The 24,531-nt window shown below is 31.0% G+C and overlaps 1 protein-coding gene across 3 annotated transcripts in view; it reads right to left on the bottom strand.

Moving 5' to 3' along the window:
• LOC134687566 (protein still life, isoform SIF type 1-like) overlaps window positions 1–24,531 on the bottom strand; it is a 143,926-nt gene that overhangs the window by 17,774 nt on the left and 101,621 nt on the right. For 2 of the 3 annotated variants that reach the window (XM_063547962.1, XM_063547963.1), the window contains 9 exons: window positions 15,618–15,751; window positions 13,934–14,037; window positions 11,941–12,110; window positions 10,652–10,749; window positions 10,305–10,448; window positions 9,817–9,999; window positions 9,187–9,410; window positions 8,224–8,365; window positions 7,860–7,880 (listed from right to left, as the gene is read on the bottom strand). In XM_063547962.1, the coding sequence (XP_063404032.1) occupies window positions 7,860–7,880; window positions 8,224–8,365; window positions 9,187–9,410; window positions 9,817–9,999; window positions 10,305–10,448; window positions 10,652–10,749; window positions 11,941–12,110; window positions 13,934–14,037; window positions 15,618–15,751 (1,220 nt within the window). The remainder of the gene's footprint in view (window positions 1–7,859; window positions 7,881–8,223; window positions 8,366–9,186; window positions 9,411–9,816; window positions 10,000–10,304; window positions 10,449–10,651; window positions 10,750–11,940; window positions 12,111–13,933; window positions 14,038–15,617; window positions 15,752–24,531) is intronic. The other variant, XM_063547964.1, reaches the window with a different exon arrangement.

Raw genomic sequence — 24,531 nt, 5'->3', positions numbered from 1 at the left:
AACTAACTAAATAATGAACAGATAGCTACTGTTTTAATACTTCATTTAAAAGTATGAAGTTGTGTGGTGTCAAATTATAACAATTTCCAAGTCCCATGTTGAAGTTAAACCTTGAGTTAAACCTCCTTGTGATTATGTAATTAATGGTTGTTAAACATCCAAACTTCCCTGCTATACAAATACACTATCATAAATCTTAAGTTTTCTAATTCTTTTATAATTTTATTTAATATCAATTCATTTGATATAATTTCCTTTTCACTTCCATATTGAAAACCAATACTATTTTATAAAGCAAACATATTTTCCAGTACTTCAAAGCCCTTAACACCTACTTAATGTACAATAAATACTTGTTTAGGTCATATAAAAACCTTGAAATATTACTTTGTTTAGTACCGCCTTTCAGTTATTCATTACTCATAATCTGTGAATAAATTATAAGTAGAACCAGGAATAAAAAGATTGCAACCATTGGAGCACATTACTAACAGAATAAAAATTATACTGATCTAGGACTATTTAACCCTTACCAAGAATCCAAAAAGTGTCAAGCTTAGCAAACCCCCACTCATTAATTAAAGTATGGGAAAACAGGAAGTTGGCGTCTGACTGATAAGAAAAGCACATTCAAGTTACAACTTTTTCTTATGAAAGTGTGGACACTAAAAATCATCACGGTAAATACAAAGTCAGTTTTGTTGAGGAGTTTCTGAGAAAGCTGTGATTAAAATACTTGTTAGACGAACACACAGACAAGGTGAATGAAATATAGCTTCTACATTTAAGAGTGGGGTTATAATAAGCATTTTAATCAGAACATGCAATATTATTTCATACAGTCAACAATCATGAGATGTTATTTTTATATAATAATGAAAAAGACAACAAGCAGACCTGATCTCTACACAGAAAATTATAATTCCACAGCTAAATGTTTTTTTAATATCCTCAAATTAAAACTGTTATGTTTCCTCTATAAATCACTTTTAAAATCAAACAGCAATTCTAGCAATATCTAAGTGGTGCTCATAAATCAGTCAATTTTTGCAGGTAAATAACACAGAATTCCTAACCTAACTTTAAAGTGCTCTAGTCCTACAAAAGCAGTGATATTCCATTTAGTTTTTCCTTATTTACTCTTTACCACGCATAAATTATTTTTTACAACTTCAAATATGTACAGTGGTACTGCTATCTTTTAATGAACTATAATTTTCACCACCAATCGCATTATAAAAATGTGAAGTGACGGCCGAAGTGTCCATGAGGTCATCTTTTTACACATCCATCAATGTGACATAATCTATACAAAATCTATAGGTTTTCATGTAAAAAAAGGACAGCTGCATACAAATCAGAAGAAGAGTAAACATTGATGAATTCATTCAGAGATTATATATTGATCAATATAAAAATAAAATGATGTGGTATACTGCCAATGGTACAACTATCAAACCGAGACCAAATGATGTAGATTTAAGCAACTGTAGGTTATAGCAACCCTTTGACAATGAGCAAACTAAACTGTAAAGTAAGCTATAAAAGGCCCTAACATGACAAAATGTAAAACTATTCAAACAAGAAAACCAAAGGTTGAGTTTGTTTCCCAACAAATTTTACTGAGGCTATTGGAACCTAATTGATGTTATAAATGTATAAACTATGCATGGTTCTACTTTTTTCTAGACTTAATAAAGAGATTTTTTAAGTATAATTCTAGGCAAAAATTCAAATCTATCAGAATGACTGGCCCACTAACCTTCCAATAAATGTTCATACAGGCACAACATAGCTTCAACATCTTGTTTTTTTATAATGACAAAATTTTTAATCAATTTAACACTATGTTTATCTCATTATTCTTTTTCTTCTTGTAGAAAAATCATTATTCCTAAATCCTAATTCATCACTGTTTCTGAATGTAAGAATCCAGACATTACAACTCTCATCAACACTGCTTCAACAAATTTCCCAAATTATTTCGATTGCAATTGTCTTAATGCAGAATTTATTACTTTTCATTAGCACAACTTCTACAGATTAGTTTTTACACTTATATTATTTCTTGTGGTCCTCATGTGAACCATAGCTTCCATCAAAACATATTTCCCACATGAGGTTATTGTGTTTTTAACAAGATTTTTTACTTCATCCTTCCATTATAAGTTCTCCAGTAATAATGACTTTTCTATAAATCCTATTATACAAACTTATAATAATTGGATTCACAACACAAGTTACAAAATGTGACAAGAAAATTTTCTTGGCTATTCAACGAAGCAAAATAGGTTAGAAATCAATTGTTATAACACATGTAACATTCCTCTTCAACTACTTTTATCCCCATTCAAATAAAATTCCTTTGAAGAGATGTAAACACGTATAGCATTAGTCCTATATATGAGGAGCTGTGGACTAGGACTGAAATCTCAGCTGAACATAAGTTAATATGCCCAAAATCCTTGCATAGACTTAAAAGAAAATGAGTCTACAAAACAATAAGTCCCTGAAACCAAACTGTTGACAATAGACCATCAGTTAATCTTAAGATTATGACAAGGACATATGTCATTGTTATGTCATACATAATGCCTTTAGGTCAGAGTCCTTGTAACTTCTGTGTTAAATTGGCCTTTATAGCTTTATAATTATCACAAATTAACTGCTAATTTGCTGAACAGAAACATTAAAATACACTAGGAGGTAAACAAGTATGTAATGATACTCTAAAAAGTATTCAACAACTTTGTGAAGAGACTGGTCGAAATGTTTTGAAAAATGATATTAAAATCTTCCATGCAATTGTTGCAAAAATAGTCCAGTTGACATGTTTACAAATATTAAGTTTTGTACAACAACTTTACCTGAATATAATCATCTCCTTTTGTTTAATTTAATTTTATGTTTGAAAATATTGTTTGAAGTGACACCAGTTACAACAAAGTCAACAGCTTGCCTTAAACTAGATATAGGAGATAAAAAAACTTGCCTTAACTAGAAAGAGGTTTTAAAACAGCTTGCCTCATAACTAGAAAGGGGTAAAAAACTTGTCTTAAAACTAGAAGGGGATCAAAAACTTGCTGTAACTTGAAAGAGATCAAAAACTAGTATCAAAACTTGAAAGGTGTAAAAACTTGCCATAACCTCGAAAGAGAACAATAATTTGCCTTAAAACTATAAAAGGATAAATTAACTTGCCTTAATATCAGAAAGGGATCAAAAATATATACCATAAAACTGTCATCTGTAAACTTACCTTAAAGCTAGGAAGAAGTAGACATCCTATTTTCGTAATTACATTTTTTCTACTAAAACCATCCCTTTTGAAATTAGAATTGATAAAATTTTCATTCGAATCCATGATTCTCATTTTTCTATGGTTAAAACATACTATACATCTATAGTTTTTAACGGATGATATCTCTATCATAACTTGTCCTTTATAAACTATGTTTCAGGAAATTGAAACTTAAAAAATTGAAGTGTATTTAGGTAGCTAAATTAATCTGTAAATTATCAATCTAAATACACATTAACTATGATATATATGGGTTAAGGGTGTACACCACAAATATGTGAGAGACATATCCTCATATTTATCAGTTATATAATGTGCAGAAGAAAAATCAAATATAAGTATAGAAATTACTAGGTGTTGTATACTTTATCTGAAGGACTATTTCTATCATTCTGCTATCTTTGGTTTACTGCACAAGACCGTGGTCATAAAAAAGTACAAGTCAAGAAATTACAAGTGTTGTAGATACATTTGTTTTTTGGTACTTAATCTTAAGGACTATATTCTGCTATCTTAGTTCACTGTATATGATGGTGGTCAGAAAAATCAAGTACATTTCAAGACAATACAATACTTGTATATACGTAATCTAACGGACCATTTCAATCATTCTACTATCTCAGTATACTTTATATAATTGTGGTCAGAGTCGAGTACCTACTTGTGTTCTATTTAAAGTTTAACTAAAAAGACACTTTCACCATGCTATCTTGGTATACTATATAAAACTATAGTATTATTTTTTTACAGTCTGCACTAAAAACTTTTTCAACTACTAGTCCAAAGACCAAGATCCTGACATTTTTCTTAGTGGTCCAAACAAAGTTTTGCAAAAACTAACTAGTCAGAATGAAATTTTACTAGTCTGGGGCATCGGACTAGTGGCTAACTGTGCAGACTCGTATTATACTACAAACATTAGTCCCATTTAGACTTTTCAAAGTCTTATATCTCTTCTTCATTATACAAGGTATTAATTAGTTGTCATATGTGTTGTTGAGAAATTAAGAATTTTTAAACCTACATTTAACACACTTTTTTTTATGAAAGGAACTTTGTCAACTGCAAAGTTATTTTTAAAAAGTATAATAAATATGTTGTCATTTTATTTTACATATTATTTTCTAAGAAATGTTGGTTTCATAATTGCGAAAATTGTGATGAGATAAATGAGGTAAAAAAAAACAAACCTTCCATTTGAAATTTCGATAGCAGTATTTGTGATTTACAATCATCCAATGTATCAATGTTCTATAGCAATACTGAATAAATCAAATCTGTGATGTTTGCAATAGAAAAATGTTTAAACATATACACAGCCCTAAACCCCCCAGTGCAACACCAAAAATACCACTCAAAACAAAATAGTATAGTCATTCTGTGAAGAGCTACATTGACATAAAAAATTCTGGCCTTGCATATTTATCACATTAAAAATGCCTGAATCTGTGAGAATTTGATGATTTGAATTATTATGGTCAAGTTGGTAGCTAGTTGTTAGTAAGGATAGTTAACATCACTGACAGTTAAGATTGACAACTCTGAATCATGTAAAAAAGACAAATTTGAGTTTTTGACAGTATAATAATTACCCTAAAACAAATCATCACATAACCGATTACTTATTTCTACAGTTCAGAAACAAAAATTAAAAGTTTATTTGACTATAACACACTGATCAATCAAAGTCTATCGTAGTTTGACAAAAGTAATAACATTTTGTTGCTTGAAGGAAATTGAAAGTTATCAATATATCAAGGATGTTTTTATTATTGTCGGTGATCTACAGGAAGTGATTTACTACTGTTGAAAGTAAGGACAAAAGGCTCAAAGCTATTTGGGTTCACAAAACATTTACACACTGATCTGATCAGTCTTATTAAAAAAAAAATGTTTGAACTTTATGTAAGGTCATAACAATTTAAATTTTTATTGGCTGAAATTCATCACATTCATTTTGAGAGTGGAGTAAAGTTCATAGTAATAACTTTCCAGCATATCATAGCCAAAAATATATTTCTATTTATTTGAATGACAGAAACATATTAAATCAACTAGCAAATTGTTACAACTCATTGATTGGTCATGTTAGTTTTACTCAAACTTTATTAAGATTTTTTGGTAAAAATTGAAGATTTCAAAATGAGAGCAGTCTAACCAACAACAGTGAAATTTTAATTTCCAGATTTTCCTGTATGTAAAATTTGTAATAATGTATGTTTCAACATTAATCTTTTTTTTTTCAAATTATTGAATATTTATTAAATTAGATCTTTTTACTTACTGTACTTGAATAACCAGACTTATTCCAACAAGAAAATATTCAGCAAACACAAAAAGACAAAAAGATATACTGAAAGGTCCAATACACAACACACTAATGAGAAGATATAAAATGACCCCTTTAGCTACCGTTATATGTCTCTGTCATAATTAACAAGTCACAAACAGTAAATCATCAGGAAAAAAACAGGAAATATGAAGAAAACATCTAATTAATTAGCATTAAAAAGTAATGTACAAATACCTAATATGTTATCAACAGTAGTCTTTGTTCACTGGTATTCAAAGACATAACTTGTTAATGACTGCAAACAAGATTTGCTAATATATATCATTGGTTTTAGCCTAACAAATTTATGACTGCATTCGTACATTTTGTTACATCTATCACTGGTTTTAGTGTTACAAAAAGACATTAAATGTTTATTTACTAGGATTTTAAAATCTTACACTGATGTTAACAGAATAGTATTATATTATTTATATTATTCTTATTTTAAAGTTTAATGAGGAGAAATTTTGTCATGTTATTTTTTTTACAAGTTAGTTTACATCAAAGTTAGAGATGTGTCTACAGCGACGATGCATACTCCAAATTTAAACCTCAAGACAAGATAACATGCATTTCTGCTTTCTAATTTGTTCATTTTTCTATAGAAGGCATATGATGGTTAATTTTATAACACAAGTTTCTATGGTGTAAAACACAAATGACCGTCAGATTGATAGAACAGCACAAGCATGTACATCAATATTTTAACAAACACAAATACTTCAAAGAATTATTGGGCATTCATTTGAGTTATTTCACAAGTGATGTCTTTTATGGAAGTATGTAACATTATTTGCTCAGTGAATTATTTGCTCAGTGATTTATTTGCTCAGTGATATGTATAATTGATAATGCATAAATAAATACTAACATTAATACCAGTCCAAAAATCTCAAGTATAAGCACCAGTACATCTAGAGTATATAATGTGCATAATATCATATCTTTGCTGCATACAAGCTCAACTACTTCTTATTAGATCAAAACTTTCAAGTCAGACAAGTGAAAATTGATCAACCAATATAAGCAGATGATATAGAATTGAATGTATTTGTTCAAACTTAGCAAAAAAGTGCAGAAAATATAAGCTTAATGATATACAGCATGTTGATGAATGTGTTCACATGTTGATGGATGTGTTCACATGCTATGCATGAACTAGATCTCATTTACAATTCGTGAACAAATCTAGCATGTATACAAAGACTGTTAGATGATAGGTGACTAACACTTTAAAATATTTGTTTCTATGTTGTGTAATACTACATATTGTATGAATTCTAAAAATACATTATATACAACTATTGTGCTTAAAAGAACTGTCTTGCAGAATACAATTTAAAAAGTATTGTATATTACTTAAGAAAAAAAAAAATGACCATAGGCCAAGGTGCTCTGCACACCCTATCATATGACAGTGAATCGTGAAATTGGGGTCAAAATCATGATTTGGCATATAATTTTTAAAATTACTATCATAAAAAAATGAGAACTATATTTCAAGTTCATGTCCATGGTAAACTTGCTTAACAGGAAAATTTAACCTGGCATAGGACCTCCAGATGAACACTCAAGACCATTAATGATAATGCCAGTGTACTATTGTAGGTTGGGAATGGTTGGGGATAAAATTCAGCCTTCTACTTGGCAAATCTGTAATTTTTTTAAATAAGTAGAAGTGAAATCCATAAACCTATGACATGTATAACTTTTACCCAATCACCCAATTATCTTGGTTAAGCTTAATCCTGACAAGTCTGCCATCTTGCTATTAACAATTTTACTTTTCAACAAATTACAATGATGTCACTCAAATCCAGTTCCATAAAATATAACTAGAGTAAAATTGAAGAAGTATCTCAAAAAGTTTATCTTTATTTTGAAGAACTGTTTAGTTAAACCAAAAAGCAGGATAATTTCAATAATTTTGATTTCCTAGGTCAAACAAAATCCATAAATAGGTAAAATAATCAGAAACATGTATCAGGGTTAAACACCCAAGGTCAAACATGCTACCATGGAGAAAGTTCCAATCAGAGCTGTTGTATTTCATACAGGGGTTTCAAAATAGAACTATGGACAATATAAGCCAACCTGGCAGTCAAAGATTAGAAATAATGAAATGATGTGGGCTATGAAAGGTAAATATCAGACAAGACAAGATACAGTTAGATAGATACAGAGGCTGATACACAAGTCTAACAAACAGCAGACGACACTCACCTCATCTGTTGGCTTAGCTTCCTGTAAATAGGCTTTCATTTAATTCATTTTCTTTTCACTCATGAATAACTTTGCTATTGAAAGAGTTTTACTTATATAACTGAATGACATTTGAACAAAAAATCTGTTGTTGGATCTTTTATATGTATATCCAAGGTTGCGTGTTATGAATTTGAAAAAAAATATCTGAAAACTCTACTTCAAACAATTACATATTTTGTGATGTTTTTTTGGTAATCCTCCAGTATCCTGTTCATAACCTTATGCCATAGCACCTGCTACTACTTACTATAACCTTTGGATAAACTTGCATCATAGAAACTAAGATTGATATTTTCTAAATTATTTGACAAAAATAAATTACCTGTTGGTTTGGTAGCGAGATTCTTGATAATGTTTCTGCTATGGCACTATCTTCTGACATTGAGTTGTCTGAGAGACCATCAGGTACATCCCTGTAAGTCTCTGCTACGACCCCATCAATATCTGTTGCTTTATATACTGACCTACAAATAGATATAAATGATGTGGTATGAGTGCCAATGAGACAACTGTCCATCCAAGTCAAATATAGACCCTACTCCTATTCCTAGAATTGGAGCATATAAAGTCTGACACTTAAAGTTGGCACTATATAACATTTTAAATAACTAAAAAAACAACTATAGGAATACTTGTAATGGCCAGATGCAGAAAAACTTGCTTAACTACGAAATCAACTCTAGGAATACTTGTAATGTCCAGATGCAGAAAAACTTCAACCTAATCTATTAAGTGACATTTTCTTTGAAGCGACTTTTCCTTGAATCTGTGAAATGACATTTCTATGATACATTTCTATGACCATTTAAGGTATCTATAAGGTGACCTTTTCCTAAATGTTAATATGTCAATATAAAAGTCAATAACTGTGTTTTCATCACTTAGAATACCGAGAGATAAGATTATCACACATATTTCATACAAGTAGTCTGATTAAATTTGGTAGTGAAAACCAATGTATTTTCCTAGAATATATTAAGTCTGAACATTTAATTTACATTTGTCATTTTAGGGCCTTTTATAGCTGACTATGCAGTATGGGCTGTGCTCATTGTTAAAGTCTGTACAGTGACCATAAGTTGTTAATTTCTGTGTCATTTGGTAACTTGTTGAGAGTTGTTTCATTGGCAATCAAACCACATCTTCTTTTTTATATGGACAAATAACTTGCAACTTTTATAAGTCATCAGGCTAATATATCAATATACTTAAGTGACCACTAAGCAGGTCACTATATCTTGAATCATACAATTAAACAAATTTTACATCACCATTGGATACATACGATGTGTCAAGATTAGATGCAGGAGTTGTGACCTTGGTTGAGTATTTAAATGTCCCGTCACCTCTAGGAGACAGCATGCCACCTTTGTGGCTTCCTTTGCCATAAATGTTTGGTACTATCAGAGGTCGCCTTGCTGCTACTAAGGCATGGAAAGAAGTTACAGTGAAAACACCAAGTTTTCCTAATGTTGCTTTTGTAGTCTTAGATGCATTTGCTAACAAAACCTAAAAGAAATCAAGTTCATATATAACAGTTCAGAAACATTTTACTTTGTGTTTGTTTTATGTTAAATCCAAGCACACACAATGATTTTTGAGCTAATTTTGTAAGTTTTCTTAATATATTTACTGATCCCTGTAAAGTGCAAAACAAACTAATTTTTTGACAAAATGTGAATGATTTCTTTAAAATCACCTTTTGATATAAAAATATTGCATTACTCATATGTAAAGCCATGTATTCTAAATTAGATCAAGATATTACAAAAGAAGAAAATGGACACATTTGAGTGACATTAATGACTTATTTCTGCAGGATTACTCATACTTTTGTGCAAATGACCAAAAGTTGAACAAAACAGTTTGAAAACAAGAGTTATCTATCTTTCCTAGGTTAACAACAGATACATGCCTTAGGATTAGGTAACTCTGATCCCTGTAACGTAGAGATATAACACCTAAGTCTATACTGTTCTATATATAACTTCTCTAAATTCTCCTCCCACTGAGCGATCTGTTTTATAATGGCCTGACGTGATCTTGGATCTGTCACTACTGTTAGCTGAAGCTCAGCCATTTTCTTCATTTTAACATCCTACAATATAAAATGTTTTTTTATCTGGAAAAAAAATATGGCAATAAAAATACATTATATAAGAAATATGCAAAATTCCCCAATCCTAGGATCATTTCAATAAGGCCTTTGTCTTTGTATTTATCATGTAATAATTGCATACTTTTTTCTCAAAGGTACAAAACATTCTTTTTCAGCAGATTTTTTTTTTATTTAGTTTTTTTCTCACTGAAACAGAAATGGTTATGTCTGAGGCTTAATCATTACCCCCAAAAATTGGTGAAAAGGAGAATTCTCCTATAAAGAAAAATAAATTCATGTCTTACCACATCTATATTATTTTCCAGTTTATGTTGTTCACTTTTGATTAATTTGAGTGAGTTATCTTTCCCGTGTTGTCGTGCCAGGGAGGAAGCACATGCTGAATGTATGGCACATATCCAGTTCTCCACCTCGGTTGAAGACAATGCCTGTAAAACAATAAAAATATCAAATATCTTTTTTAAGTGTGGTTAACATAATTGGTGGTATAAGAAAAAAAAGTAAACCTAACTGTTCTAAGATTACAAATTAATGAGGTTTTTTTAAGCTACTTTCATCTCTTTTCTTTCATTCTAGAACACATATTAGGAATGAAGATAAAGGCCAAAATAAAAGCTATTGAGAAAGTTACCTGGAATAAGTATGCATCCCCAAATGCCGTACTCAGGGAGAATATGTTGTCTCTTTTTGGATGTTCAGGAACAGCCTGGGCAATTCCACCTTCTATCACTACAAATATACAATCAACATCCTTATAATGTTTCTAGAAGCTTACTTCAGAAGCCCTTGAGGTACTGGGGTTCATTTTGCTTCTTTTTCTTTTTAAGTTTATTTGTTTTGTTTGTAAACTGCTGTTTTTCTAAAGGTCTTTTTTTTTGCCATGATGTTGTTGTCAATTTATACTCAACTTCTGAATTTGAATGTTCCTCTGATATTTTTTGCCTCTATTTTTGTAATAATTTAATTTTGGATGTAACATGTCTTCTGATTGGCTGACGTTATTTTGTTATGAGCCCATAGACAAAATTTAGTCCTGTGACCATGATGTCATCAACGTTTTTTCATGGTTTTCTACGCGCGTTATTCAGTGCGCACCAAATTTTTTATGTTATTTCTTCATAGACAGAAAAAATATTACAGTCATTCCTTAAATAAATGAACAATTTTAGACTACTGTTACATCTTTTGAAAATAATCTTTTTCATTGAATAAATAGTTATTATTGTTCTAAATCTTCTATAAACAAGGAAAGTCAGTGTATTAATGGAACTAACACCTCTACATGAGATGAAGTTGTGATCTTAAGCAACCAGATGTGATCTTTGCTGAAGGTCATAAGCCTTTTTTGGTCAAGGTTAATCATTGTAGAAAGCAGTACTCACAGATAGAAAGAAAGCATGAGGTATAATTTTGCAGAATTAAATCTTGACTACTATGATAATAACATGGCTGAAGGTTAAAACACAAACTTATGTAACAAATAAGAGGAAACAGTTGCTTGTTTTTGCTTCTAATATCATAAAAGGCAGTTCTATGATGTGGCCAAAATAAACCTTTCATACACATGGAAGGCCTTAGCTTTTATCTTCAAGATTTGAGCAAGTAATATGGTCATATTAGCAACAATTGTTGGATGACTTGCTATCAAGAAAACTTTACAAACACATAGCCAGGAAATCTTTAAAGTCTGAAATATCTAAGACCTTGACTTTTAAGATACGTTTTTGCTTCTAAAAAGTAAAATCACAAAAATACTGAACTCAGAGGAAAATCAATTTGGAAAGTCCATAATCACATGGCAAAATCAAAAAACAAAACGCATCAAAAACGAATGGACAAGAACTGTCATATTCCTGACTTGGTACACCTTGTAAAATATGACTTGGATCAAGACCGGCATATACTGATGTCAGTCCTTACCTAGAATATGTCTAGGAACACTTTCTTCTGTGATAGAGTTCTGTTCATTACAGTCATAAAACAATAAAACTGTTCCCTTCAGACACACCCAGTATCTCTTCCATTTTCTCTTAGGAGCATGTTCTAACCTCCTCTTTCTCTGTACTAACCAATTCTTTACAACAAGCCAACTGCAAGAAAACAAAAAAAGTTATGAAATTCAAGATTATTTTAATTAAATGAGGAATGTGTCCCATGGACACAGATGATGCCACTGCTTGCATACAATGCTGAAAGGGACATAACTCAATAATGGTAAAAGTGGTGCAACAAAATTTTGAACTTGATCTGAGTTTATATCCATTTATCAAGGGGCATGATTGTAGAATGAAAAAAGTGACACCACCCAAAATTGTTGATTTGTGTTTCGTGGTAATAAGCAATGTATATAAGTTTCATAAAATTTGATTGAGGCATACTAAGATGAAGAACAGAAAGCAATTTTAGGACATCTAGACCAACAAGGGTAAAACTTAATGTCCCCTCCACTATGGCGAGGGCATAAAAAATATCAGATTTGTTTTGCCCTCATGAAAGTAACTTGATAATACTTAAATGAAGAACTAATCTAAATCAAATGTTGGTATCCTCTACATTTTTAACATGTATGTTTATTTCTAATATATAAGGATTTTGATAATGATAGCTTATTTAAATGTGCAGCTGCGCTGAGTGGGGATTATACCCCTTCTTGTGCATATTGAAATCATTACATGAACAAAATGAAATATTGAGAATGCATCATATCAAAAGTACAATGTTAGTAAAATTGCTCTGTAGAAAAACTTGATATGAGAATATTCTTAGCTGTATACATATTGCGTCAAATAAAACTATTCTGTAACATCAACCCATTCAGAGTGAAAAATTTAAATTGGCATTCCCCTTATAAGAAAATAATGTGACTTACAAACATATTTAAAATTAAGCGTGCAAACATTTTAATCTGTATTGTCTGGATCTTACTGTACTATTTTCACAGCTTTTATACATTTTCAGGTTCTTACCTGACTTTATCATAATTGTCTGAGCCACGTCTTGCAATTGCAAAATGTTCTAAATCTTCCCTTATCAAATCACAACTCTCTGATCTGGTTCTTTTATTTTTTTCCGACTCTGACATTACAACCAGTCAATATTTGATAGTTTTTACATTTTACCACAATAATACAAATATCCTGTTGATAATACGTTAATGTAAGTAGGATGTGTGTTAAAACCTTACTAATGATAAGTATCTTTTACATGATAGAAAGATTAAATTAAATTACTTTATTTGTCTAATATATTTTTAAAAGAAATTAAAGAAATAAACATTTAAAAATAAATGTATTTTTCTTAATGTATTTGTGTTATTAAATTTAAAAGTAAGTTAATCCAACCCTATACAGGAAATTACATTTTTTCTTCCATATTACAAAATAATTATAATTTTAATCCAATTCACAAGTTTTCTGCTCAAATTAGTACACATGTACTAAATAAATTCAATTGATCTTGTAGTTCATGGTAATACTATTACCAATATTCCATATAACCTAAAGCTTGATATCCAATATACCCCTGCTTTATGTCATCTGTAGCAGAAAGTAACATGTTTTGATCTAAATACAAGATTAATTAACATCAAATACAAGGAATAAAAGATGATAATCCAAAGGGTCTGATATTTACTTATTTTTTATGCTTATACTTTCCATTAGAACCATTGTTATAAAACATCCGAAATTCCTAGAATAAAGAATATGCAAACTCTATTAAAGCCAAAGACTGCAAGTATCAGTGTGGTTAGAAGTTTTACCTTCTTAATCAGGTAGAATACATAGATCTCTAAATATAACAAGAATGTGTTTCATTTTGCATGGATGCCACCACCACACACACACCACCACCATAATGCTCATAAATGAGGCATAAAAACATGATCTTCTCATATACAGTATTTAATCCTTACCCTGCTTTACGAATAGCACCAAACTGTTTGTAGGAGATTTTGGACTCTGCCTCTGTCATTGTGTGAATACTGTCGTCACTTTCAGCTCCATCATCGTCAGATAGCTGTAATTTAAAAGGCATTATATTATTTTCCCCAAGTTTTAATTGATTCTGACTTATCATTACAGGACATCAAAGCCATGACAATTAGCAAATGTTAAAAATAATAAATTAAAATCAAGTAAATCAAAATTTCCATACTTAATTCATTAACTTAAGATTTTAATTTACCGTGGTACAAGCAAACTTTTGTTATCATTTAAGAAAGTAAAAGAATTACATCTACAAACCTTTATAAAGTGAGTTAGAACAGGAAATAAACAACAATAAATAAATTAAGTTCTACAAGGAACTTAAAACGGAACTTTTCATTCAATAGTCTACTTACTCTAATCAAAATAATTGTCCATTTTTTATCGAATGAAAATATAATCTCAACTTTCCTATCTCCTTATATGATCAACAAGTTGTCATGGTAAAAAAGCATTTCATCCCTCTGAATATAGCTTGCTATCAGTTTATAACAATTAACACCTTTTAATGACATAAAAGTCAACATTTTTAACACATTTTATCTGTAAATGACAAGCTGAATCTGGAGAAAAAATATTGCCAGTTAAATGTGTATTTATAATCATTGTTAAAGCAGAAAGGTCAAGATAAAAGGGGAGACAACTTGTTACTGGTATTATTTCTACATCACTTTTATAACTTTAAATAGTATGTCTAAGATGTTTTATACCCATCACAAATACAGAGATAAAAAGCTTTCAAAAAATCACAGATGGATGAACAATATATAAAATATTTGAATAATTTGTGTAAATTGATACGTAAGCAAGTTGTTAAAGTGTGAATGGAAATTTGTTTAATATTTATGTTAATCAAGTTTAAATTTAAAAGTACAATATATATCGTCTTTGAACTTAACAACAAAATAATAATTTATTAATAAAATATGTTCCCTTCTTTTATTTCTATCTCTGATCAATTTAGATTTTAATGCAAAGTTTGTGAGTTAGGTGACAGTGGTCTAGTTTAAAAAGCTGTAGAAAACAAGAATGTGTCCAAAGAACACGGATGCCCCACTCACACTATCATTTTCCATGTTCAATGGACCATGAAATTGGATTTAAAATATAATTAGGCATTAAAATTAGAAAGATAATATCATAGGGAACATGTGTACTAAGTTTCAAGTTGATTGGACTTCAACTTGGTCAAAAACTACCTTGACCAAAAAATTTAACCTGAAGCGGGACAGACGGACCAATGAACAGATAGACGAATGGACGCACAGACCAGAAAACATAATGGTGGGGCATAAAAAATAAACCTAAACATTTGCTTTTATTTTCTTCCAATTTCAAATTCCTTGGAGCCCAAAGATTCCATACATGTATATCAGGCATGAGTATCTCAGTGTTAATATTGACAAACTGTTGACATAGGAAATGACAGTAGTTTCAGCAACATGTTTTACCACGAAATGTAAAATGAGGAACATAGTTCTAACAGACCAATCACATTCACATATTTGAGATATCATATAAACATACTGTTATATAATATATTGAGAATTTGTAATCTATTTTAGACAATCCCAAAATTGTTTCCTACCATAGAGCTATTTTATCACTAACCTCTGGTGAGAAGTACTGTTTTAGGTCAGATCCGTCACTAAGCTGGTTTACTAGATCACTATGACGACCACTACTACTGCTACCGTGACTACTATTGCCACAGGAACCACTCTTTGATGATCCAATCTCTAATCCTGAAGGGAAAAGTTATAATATTTCAATATTCCAGATATCCTATATAAGTTTGGCTGACAGGTATACTTCAACTGTAAGTACCAAGAGGAACATATTATTGTGGATTTATCACTAGGTTTATTACTTCCATGAATTCCACTGGGATAGACAAATCAAGAGTTTAAATTTCAGCAATTGATATATATGCTACAAGGTTGTTGGCAGTATATGTCAAACCAAGAAGTCGTGGGTACTGTACAACTGTTTTATATTGCAGAAAATATTAATGACTTCAGTATGGCATAAATTCCATTTTTGTTTTATTTCTGGTTATAAAACACAACAATCTACACTTAATCCTTTTATAAAAATGCAGATTTTTTCTCCAAATCTTTTCAATATGAAACTAATATAAAACTGATATTAAGTCTAGACTGGCAACAAAGGTACACATAGTGTTAATACAGGTATATATTGGTTGTAGCATAGTACATGACATGCTATTTGTTGGTAGAACAAAGTAGTATCGCCACTGTCACGACAGACTTCCGTAATTAGTAATGTTTGTCAATACATATATCAGTTTTTCATTGTACTATAGGTATATTGATACATTTACTCTTTTGTTCTCTTTAGCTTTAAATAATAAGCAATTTCAGAAAACTATATCATAATCACTTGTTAAATTTAAATGTCTGCAATTATTTCAACAAATGCCAATTTCTTCTATAACCGATTGCGTCAGGTAAACAAGCATAGGGAATTCCGGTACTTTTGGTTTTTCCTCAACCTCTTGTTTTATAAATATCCACTTAACCTACAATACCACACTTAGATTAAAGATATTTGATCATAGACAGAATCCAAAGATTAGCATTAATGCAAATTTTGTTCACTAAATGACATGCTGTAACAATAAGAAATCTTACACGTTAACCAGATATAGACCTGTCGCTCACATAACACATTAAAATAAGAAAAGGAAATTAGAGTCTTATTATTGCAATGATGCGACTGCCGATTTCAGAGCTAAAGTCAATTTTCGTGTCACTTACATGCAAGCAGGTTATTACGTAATATGATGCATTAGTTAATGAGAATTTCATTATTGTTAATGGCCATGTGAAATGAAGCATTTTCCAATTAAAAATCTTTAATCACTTTTGTGATAAGGTGACACCTTATTGAATGGAAAAATCCAAATTCATCAAACAGTGCCGTCAATGCTTCAGTGAAGGTTCAATACAAGTACATTGATCAAAACTTTTCTTGACAAATCAGAAAGAAAGCCATTTGTATTATCTATAGCTAACAAATCCATTGCCAGCCATGTATCAAGATACCGTCTTGGTGATAGCATATATGTGCTCAAACCAAAGACTTCAAGACTGATATCTTTTAAAGCATGCAGCATTAACGTGATTAAGAAGTAAGAGAAAAGATTTCTCTGTTCCAAGTATGTGACAGAACAAAGTGTCTTTGTAAAAGAGGGGCAAAAGATACTAGAGGGGCATTCAAACTCATCTATCGAAAATAAACTGACAACACCAAAGCTGAAAGAAAAAGACAAACAAACATAGTAGTCACTAGATACAACATAGAAAAAAACTAAAGTATATGCAACACCAACCCCACCAAAAACTGGGAGTGATCTCAGGTGCTCTGGAAGATGACATGTCTTCCTGTGGACAACAGACGAATTTACACTTGTATTCAAATTTGTTCGCCATTACATAACATCACACAAGTTCCCGTAAACTTTGACATCATAATTCAAACATTCTACGTCACAACTAAAAAGTGATTGTTGCTTGACGTCAAAAGGTTATTCGGAGATGATATAAGGTTATTCAGAGGCAAAACACAGCTAAATACAAAAAGTGTAAATACGTTTATTTACTTGTGAATTAGTACATTAAAAATCTGGCCCAGTATGACAGTCTAGTACAAAGCAGGTTTCACATAACTATGATTGTACTACACTCAGATATGATGGGCCAGATTTTTCAAGAACATAAACTCAAGTTGCCACTATAAGATAACAGCCATCCATTGTAAACATCATAATATATCAAAACTTCATCAAATTTTAGCAGTTAAGCACTTTTGTAATCATTCTAAAGTTGCTAAGACTTTGATAAACAGGTATGTCCAGGCACAGCAAAATACTAAAAGTTCCATCATTTTAAAACAATCAAATTGAAACAAATTAATCAACTGTTATACAGTAACTTGGTACATACAACTAACAAAACATAAAGAAAGAAACAGACCAAGTCAAATATCATTGCAAATAATTCTTATTTTCCTGAGGAATGAAAAAGAATAAAAAGTCATGTATTTTTTTATTATTTGATATTTCAAACGTGCTGCATAGTATCAAATTCTCATTTTAAAACTGCAACATGATATATTCCATACTTCATTATTAACATGATTAAAAGGTAATTTTTTCTCTGTATTTTATAACAAATTTAGGTTGTTATATCTAGAAATAGCTGTCTTTGTCCAGAGAGGCATTAAATCCATGATATTTAATTTAAAATCTATCATGCTTCAAGTGTGTGGTTTGATGCAATTGAAAAAAAAATACAATCAAGGATAGAATGAAAGTAGGCAAATCATATGAAACAGTTACATCAATATATCTTTATATAATGGTTACAGATTACAAAATCTGCCTTGTAAAGTTCTCTTCAAAAGTTTAATACCATGTTTCACTTTACAAAACCTTACATGAAGCCATTCAATCAAATACAATGTTCCACAAGTGGTAATCCAAAAATCCAATTTAAGTTCGCAGATCAACAGAAGTAAAAAAAATATAACAAGAGGCTGTCACAACGACAGCAAACCGGATTCATTAGCATTTATTTGTGTCCTGGCAATATCACAAGAACCATTACTGATGATTGGTGAAAGTGAAAATTGTCAATATCAAATTTGACCTCTATTTTGTCATCAGTAACAACATATTAAAATTTGAAAAGCTTTGGTTGAATGGTTCATGAGAAAATGCACGGACATGACTGGAAACACCATTTTTCAATCTTTCAAGAACCATAACTCCTGAACGGTAAAAGTCAAAAGCGTCATTTTTGAACTTGACCTCCATTTTGTCACCAGTAACAACATATTATAATTTGGGAAGCTTTGGTAAAACAGTTCATGCGTAAATGCACGGACACGACTGGAAATGCCATTTTTCAATCTTTCAAGAACCATTACTCCTGAACGGTAAAAGTCAAAATCGTCATTATTGAACTTGACCTACATTTTGTCACCAGTAACAACATATTAAAATTTGGGAAGCTTTGGTAGAACTGTTCATGCGTAAATGCACGGACACGACTGGAAACGCCATTTTTCAATCTTTCAAGAACCATAACTCCTGAACGGTAAAAGTCAAAATCGTCATTATTGAACTTGACCTCCATTTTGTCACCAGTAACAACATATTAAAATTTGGGAAGCTTTGGTAGAACTGTTCATGCGTAAATGCACGGACAAGACTGGAAACGCCATTTTTCAATCTTTCAAGAACCATAACTCCTGAAAGGTAGAAGTCAAAATGGCCATTATTGAACTTGACCTTCATTTAGTTGTCAGTAACAACATATTAAAATTTTAAAAGCTTTGGTTGAACGGTTCTTGAGTTATATAATGCACAGACAACATTTGATTGCCGCCTGCCCGACCGCCTGCCCGCCCGCCGAGCATCCCCAATTTAATAACCGACATTTTTGTCACAAAAATCCGGTTAATAAAAATTCAGGAAACATTTTATTTTGATCTGATAAACAAAGCATTGTAATAGAGATCAAAGGTTTTGTGACAATCACTCAATGTATTTTCATTATCATACCTGTATCATATATACAATCAACTAAAATCTCTGAAAACAATAAACTAATGCACAAATGAACATACCTTCATTAAATTTACCTTTTGAATTTAAAATGATCCTCCTTCTTTAGTTTTCACAATTTTTATATCTTTTAAAATCTTGTATGAGGGAAAAAGAAAATCCAGAATTAATTGAATCTATTTCCAATCTTTGAACAGTAGAATCAATATTGTCTGAACCAGTCTCCGATGATTGATTGTTTGTAACGATTTTAGAAGTTTTAGATAACGATGATGCAATAAAATCCCCTTAAATGTCAACTACTTGTCTCAAAGAATATACTAACAATTAATAGGAAGGATTTAGAATCGATTGACCAATCTCTTATCATCCAAAGACCTATTAGTGTAGGTGAAAATAACTCAAGATTATTTGTCTGGCTGAAGATTTACAATATGTTAAGAATAGGATGGCAACTCGCTCAGTCGTAGGAAAAAAAGGCTTCATGACAACTTTGAATTTTTATTCGAAGAAATCTATAATTAAAACCCTTTATTTACTGATAAATGTACTTTTATGTAGATGCATGACTGGGAGCAATATACAATTAAAAATACTTTACTGTGAAATTGTAACCACTGGTTATTAATCATGAAATACAGCTGACTTTGATAACCATGCAAACTCAAAAACATCAAACTACTTTTAGAAACCAATCAGAATTTTCATTCAGATTTTACTGTAGCTGACCAGCTATGAATGAGAACTTATCAAATAAGCTTCTGTTATGATTCACTGTCAACTACTATTTGACTGTAATTGACCACTATGAGGATGACCCTAAGTTCAGGACAGTGGTGAGTTCTGATCAAACACTTTATTGATCTCCACTAATCTCATCTAATACATTGTATAGAAGATCAGATTATGGAGGAGTTGGTAAACATTTTATCTCCAAACTAGTCAATATCTTCATTAAACTTACACCGAGTACTGAAAATTAACAAATTAGTCTATAAAAAGATACTGATTTGTAATTTTCTACATTTCAAGCAATTTCAATGATTTATCTTTTACTTTAAATACATGTTGACACCACGAAAAGCAATTAAGAAGCTGTGAATGATTATACATTGCAATTTCGGAGAACCTTCTGTAAGAGTTCATATATTTCAACCAGGATTTCAATATTCAAACAAATTTAAAGCTAGAAATACTGGTTCTTATATCTCTTTGCCAAAAGGTCAGGGTCATAGATGAATGATTGATTAATATTGTTGTTTGCTCAATCATCATTGGATCCAGTGCAAATATTTCATGTATATACTAGATAACTATTACTCTTTACAACTGGAAAAAAGATAAAAATTAAATCAGTTCACCTTTTCCAGGAATTCACAAAACATTCTGCATCAATAACTTAAGACAAGAAGCTGTCACAACAAGAGCAAACCGGATTTATTAAAATTTATTCGTGTCCTGCCAATATCACAAGAACCATAGCTGGTGAACGGTGAAAATGAAAATCATCACTATAAAATTTGACCTCCATTTTTTCATCAGTAACAACCTATTAAAATTTGAAAAGAATAGGTTGAACAGTTCATGTGTAAATGCACAGACACCACTGGAAATGCCATTTTTCAATCTTTCAAGAGCCATAACTCCTGAACAGTAAAAGTTAAAATCATCATGATTGACCTTGACCTTTATTTTGTTGTCAGTAACAACATTAAAATTTAAAAAGCTTTGGTTGAACAGTTCATGAGTAAATGCTCGGACAACATTTGGTTGCCTCCCACCTGACTGGCCGCCCACTGTACATTACCAAATCAATAACTGACATTTTTGTCACAAAAATCCAGTTAAAATCGTAGTATAAGAAAGAGTGAATGTTGTACAGATAGATATAAGAAGATGTGGTATGAGTGCTTTAAATGATCCATAAATATGTCCTAATGCAAACATGATACGTCTACAACTATATAAATTGAAATAAAAATTAAACATACAATTTTTTTTACTCAGTACAATAAAAACCTGTCAAAATATACAGTAACTAGGGGTTAGGATTTTCCCTTGCTGAATAAAGCCTATATCGTAAGAATTGAATATAATTTCTCAAGAGCCCCCTGACTGTATATTATCTGAGAAGTTCTATCTGTTTCCTAGCTATGGTCACATGACACACCGAAGACAAATCAATCAGGGAGAAATTATAAATCAATTTGTGCAATGATGAAGCCAAACTAGTGGAAAGACAGAATTAAATCAAACATGAAAGTTACATCAATTAATTATAATCACTGCTATGGTAGACACCTACTGCTTTAATGATTATTAGGATACTTGATACATTCAGTCCTATTAATAGCGGCAACAGAGGCAGAAATATTCAAATTAGCAGGTTTGTATTATGCAATATATTTGTATTTCATTTTTATAAAAAGTTATTTTTCTATGCTTGAAAGGCAAACTGCATGTATCCAATTAATATATAACAGCTTTGTACGGTGTAACATCACACATAATACTTGGAAAACTGCTAAAAGTGAAAGCCACTGACAGGACTCAATGCCTTATCAATAAAAAGAGAGGACACAACATTTGAAAAGCCTTAAGTGTGTGAATCATAAAGATTGCATATTAATTGAAAAAAAACTAAAATCCTTCAAATGGTGTTAATAAAAGATTCTAGGAAACAATTTCTAAATTTAAAATTTTGGCTCAAATAGTGATTTTTTACAGAGTGCAATGGCAAAGCAGAATATCAATGAGCAATTATTTTAAAAACTAAAAAAATCTAAAAAAATATTAAAAAAAATGAATTGTTGGCCCGTTCACACAATGTAATAAACCACTCCACAAGAAGGAGCCAGATCAACCTTTTCAAAAGCTCCTCCTCACTTCAAGTTAACTCAAGAAAGATAACTCTCAATACATTGACGACTCATTGACTATCAAATGAGAGCCGTTTATCAAAAATTGTTTCAATGAATAACTGTCAATCTATTCAACTATTTTAGCTTTCAGATCCATAAAGTATGTTTTACTGTACTTGAAAGCATGATGAACATATTTGTTCAAACACATTTTGATTTTTAATACCGCTGATGGGCTATTTTGTGGGGGCCAGTTTTTATTGGAGGAAGCTGGATTGCCCTGAGAAATTACAACCTTTGATAGGAAAACTGACAATCCTAGTCAATTAAGATTGGAGTTTAGTGAACCTGCATAAGCGGGGTTTGAACTCACAACCTCAGTGTTGACTGGCTCATGATTACAGTAGTAGCTACTTATACCATGCGGCCACCTGAAGGCCTCAAAAAATATTTTGACTTCTTGGCACCAGTTATCTCCCATTAAATGTAACTTTTATGTATTTTTTCCTACTATTTAAGCAAGTAAGCAGTTTTCATGGATATATTTTAAGAGAGAGTAAAAGATTGAACAAAAGCCAAAATAAACAAAATTCAGCATACAAACTGAATATGACATATGCATATAGCTCATCAGAGAAAAAATTATGAAAAAACTTTGGACAGAAACAAATGGGAATCAATGTGTTATAAGTTTTTCAGTGATTAAAACACAATTTGAAGAAGTGCTAAAGCATCTGCAATGATTATCAAATTCTACATGTATAGAGTGTAACTGAAACAGATTACTACAAAGTATAGAAGTAAAAGTTTTGTAAATTCTCAGGATCTCACCTCACCTCTTATCATCAACAGACAACAAAAACTGATACAGCCTCTAGTATCTAATACTATATCAGAATGGATATTATTCTATGGAAATTGATTACTGGTATATCAAATTATTGTTCAAAGGAAGTAATAATCAGAGACTGACATCATAATTGTCTGAGTGACAGATTCCAATTCAGTTAAGGTCACTGTAACCTTTAGTATATAAAACAGTTATCACAAGTTATAAAAGCATAATTTATAAGTAGAGTGACCCTCAGATGAACATTTTTCAACACAAATTATGAAACTTTACCAGTGGCAGATTCCAGAGCAGACACCTACCAGGCCACGTCCACTTGTATGTTTGTTCATCTGATGAGTTAAGCCTTTTTCAACTGATATTTATAGTTCGTTCTTATGTTGTACTGTTATACCACTGTCCCAGGTTAGGGGGGGGTTGGGATCCCGCTAACATGTTTAACCCCGCCACATAATTTATGTATGTGCCTGTCCCAAGTCAGGAGCCTGTAATTCTGTTGTTGTTGTTTGTTTCTGTGTTACATATTTGTTTTTTTCTTTCATTTTTTTTATATAAATAAGGCCGTTAGTTTTCTCGTTTGAATTGATTTACATTGTCTTATCGTGGCCATTTATAGCTGACTATGCGGTATGGGCTTTGTTCATTGTTGAAGGCTGTACGTTGACCTATAGTTGTTAATGTCTTTGTCATTTTGGTCTTTTGTGGATAGTTGTCTCATTCGCAATCATACCAATCATCTCCTTTTTTATACATGTATTGTAATTGTATCTTTATTCCTCCTCCTTATTGAATAAATATATAGACAACACTTTTTTTACCTCACTATTCCAGGCAATTTTTTCCTCCCTTTTTCTCAAACCCTGGATCTGCACCTTGCTGAGTTGGTATTTAAAGTATATGGGTGAGAAACTTTCTTGTGAGGCGTTTTGATCTCAGATTCTGACATTTTAATTTAACAATAATGCCTATATAAGAGAATGTTAATTTCATGTGTTTTTAACAGTAGTTTAACTGTTTTGAAAGTATCAAATTGTCCACTGTATACCTTTCCTTTTGCTTAACCAACCCTAACTAGTATCATATTAAAAGTTAAAGATTATCATATTTCTAATATCTTGTCCGTGAACACTGAGTGGCAGAATCATCTTATAAATTCACATTGTAATATTCTACAATATTTCTGCTGAATCAGCATGACAACAACCTAACATCATCCAGACT

This window comes from Mytilus trossulus, chromosome 10 (genome assembly GCF_036588685.1).
Source record: "Mytilus trossulus isolate FHL-02 chromosome 10, PNRI_Mtr1.1.1.hap1, whole genome shotgun sequence".
Classification (NCBI taxonomy): Eukaryota; Metazoa; Mollusca; class Bivalvia; order Mytilida; family Mytilidae; genus Mytilus; species Mytilus trossulus.
The sequence above is the reverse complement of the archived record's forward strand: the minus strand, read 5'-3'. Positions and strand labels throughout refer to the sequence as shown.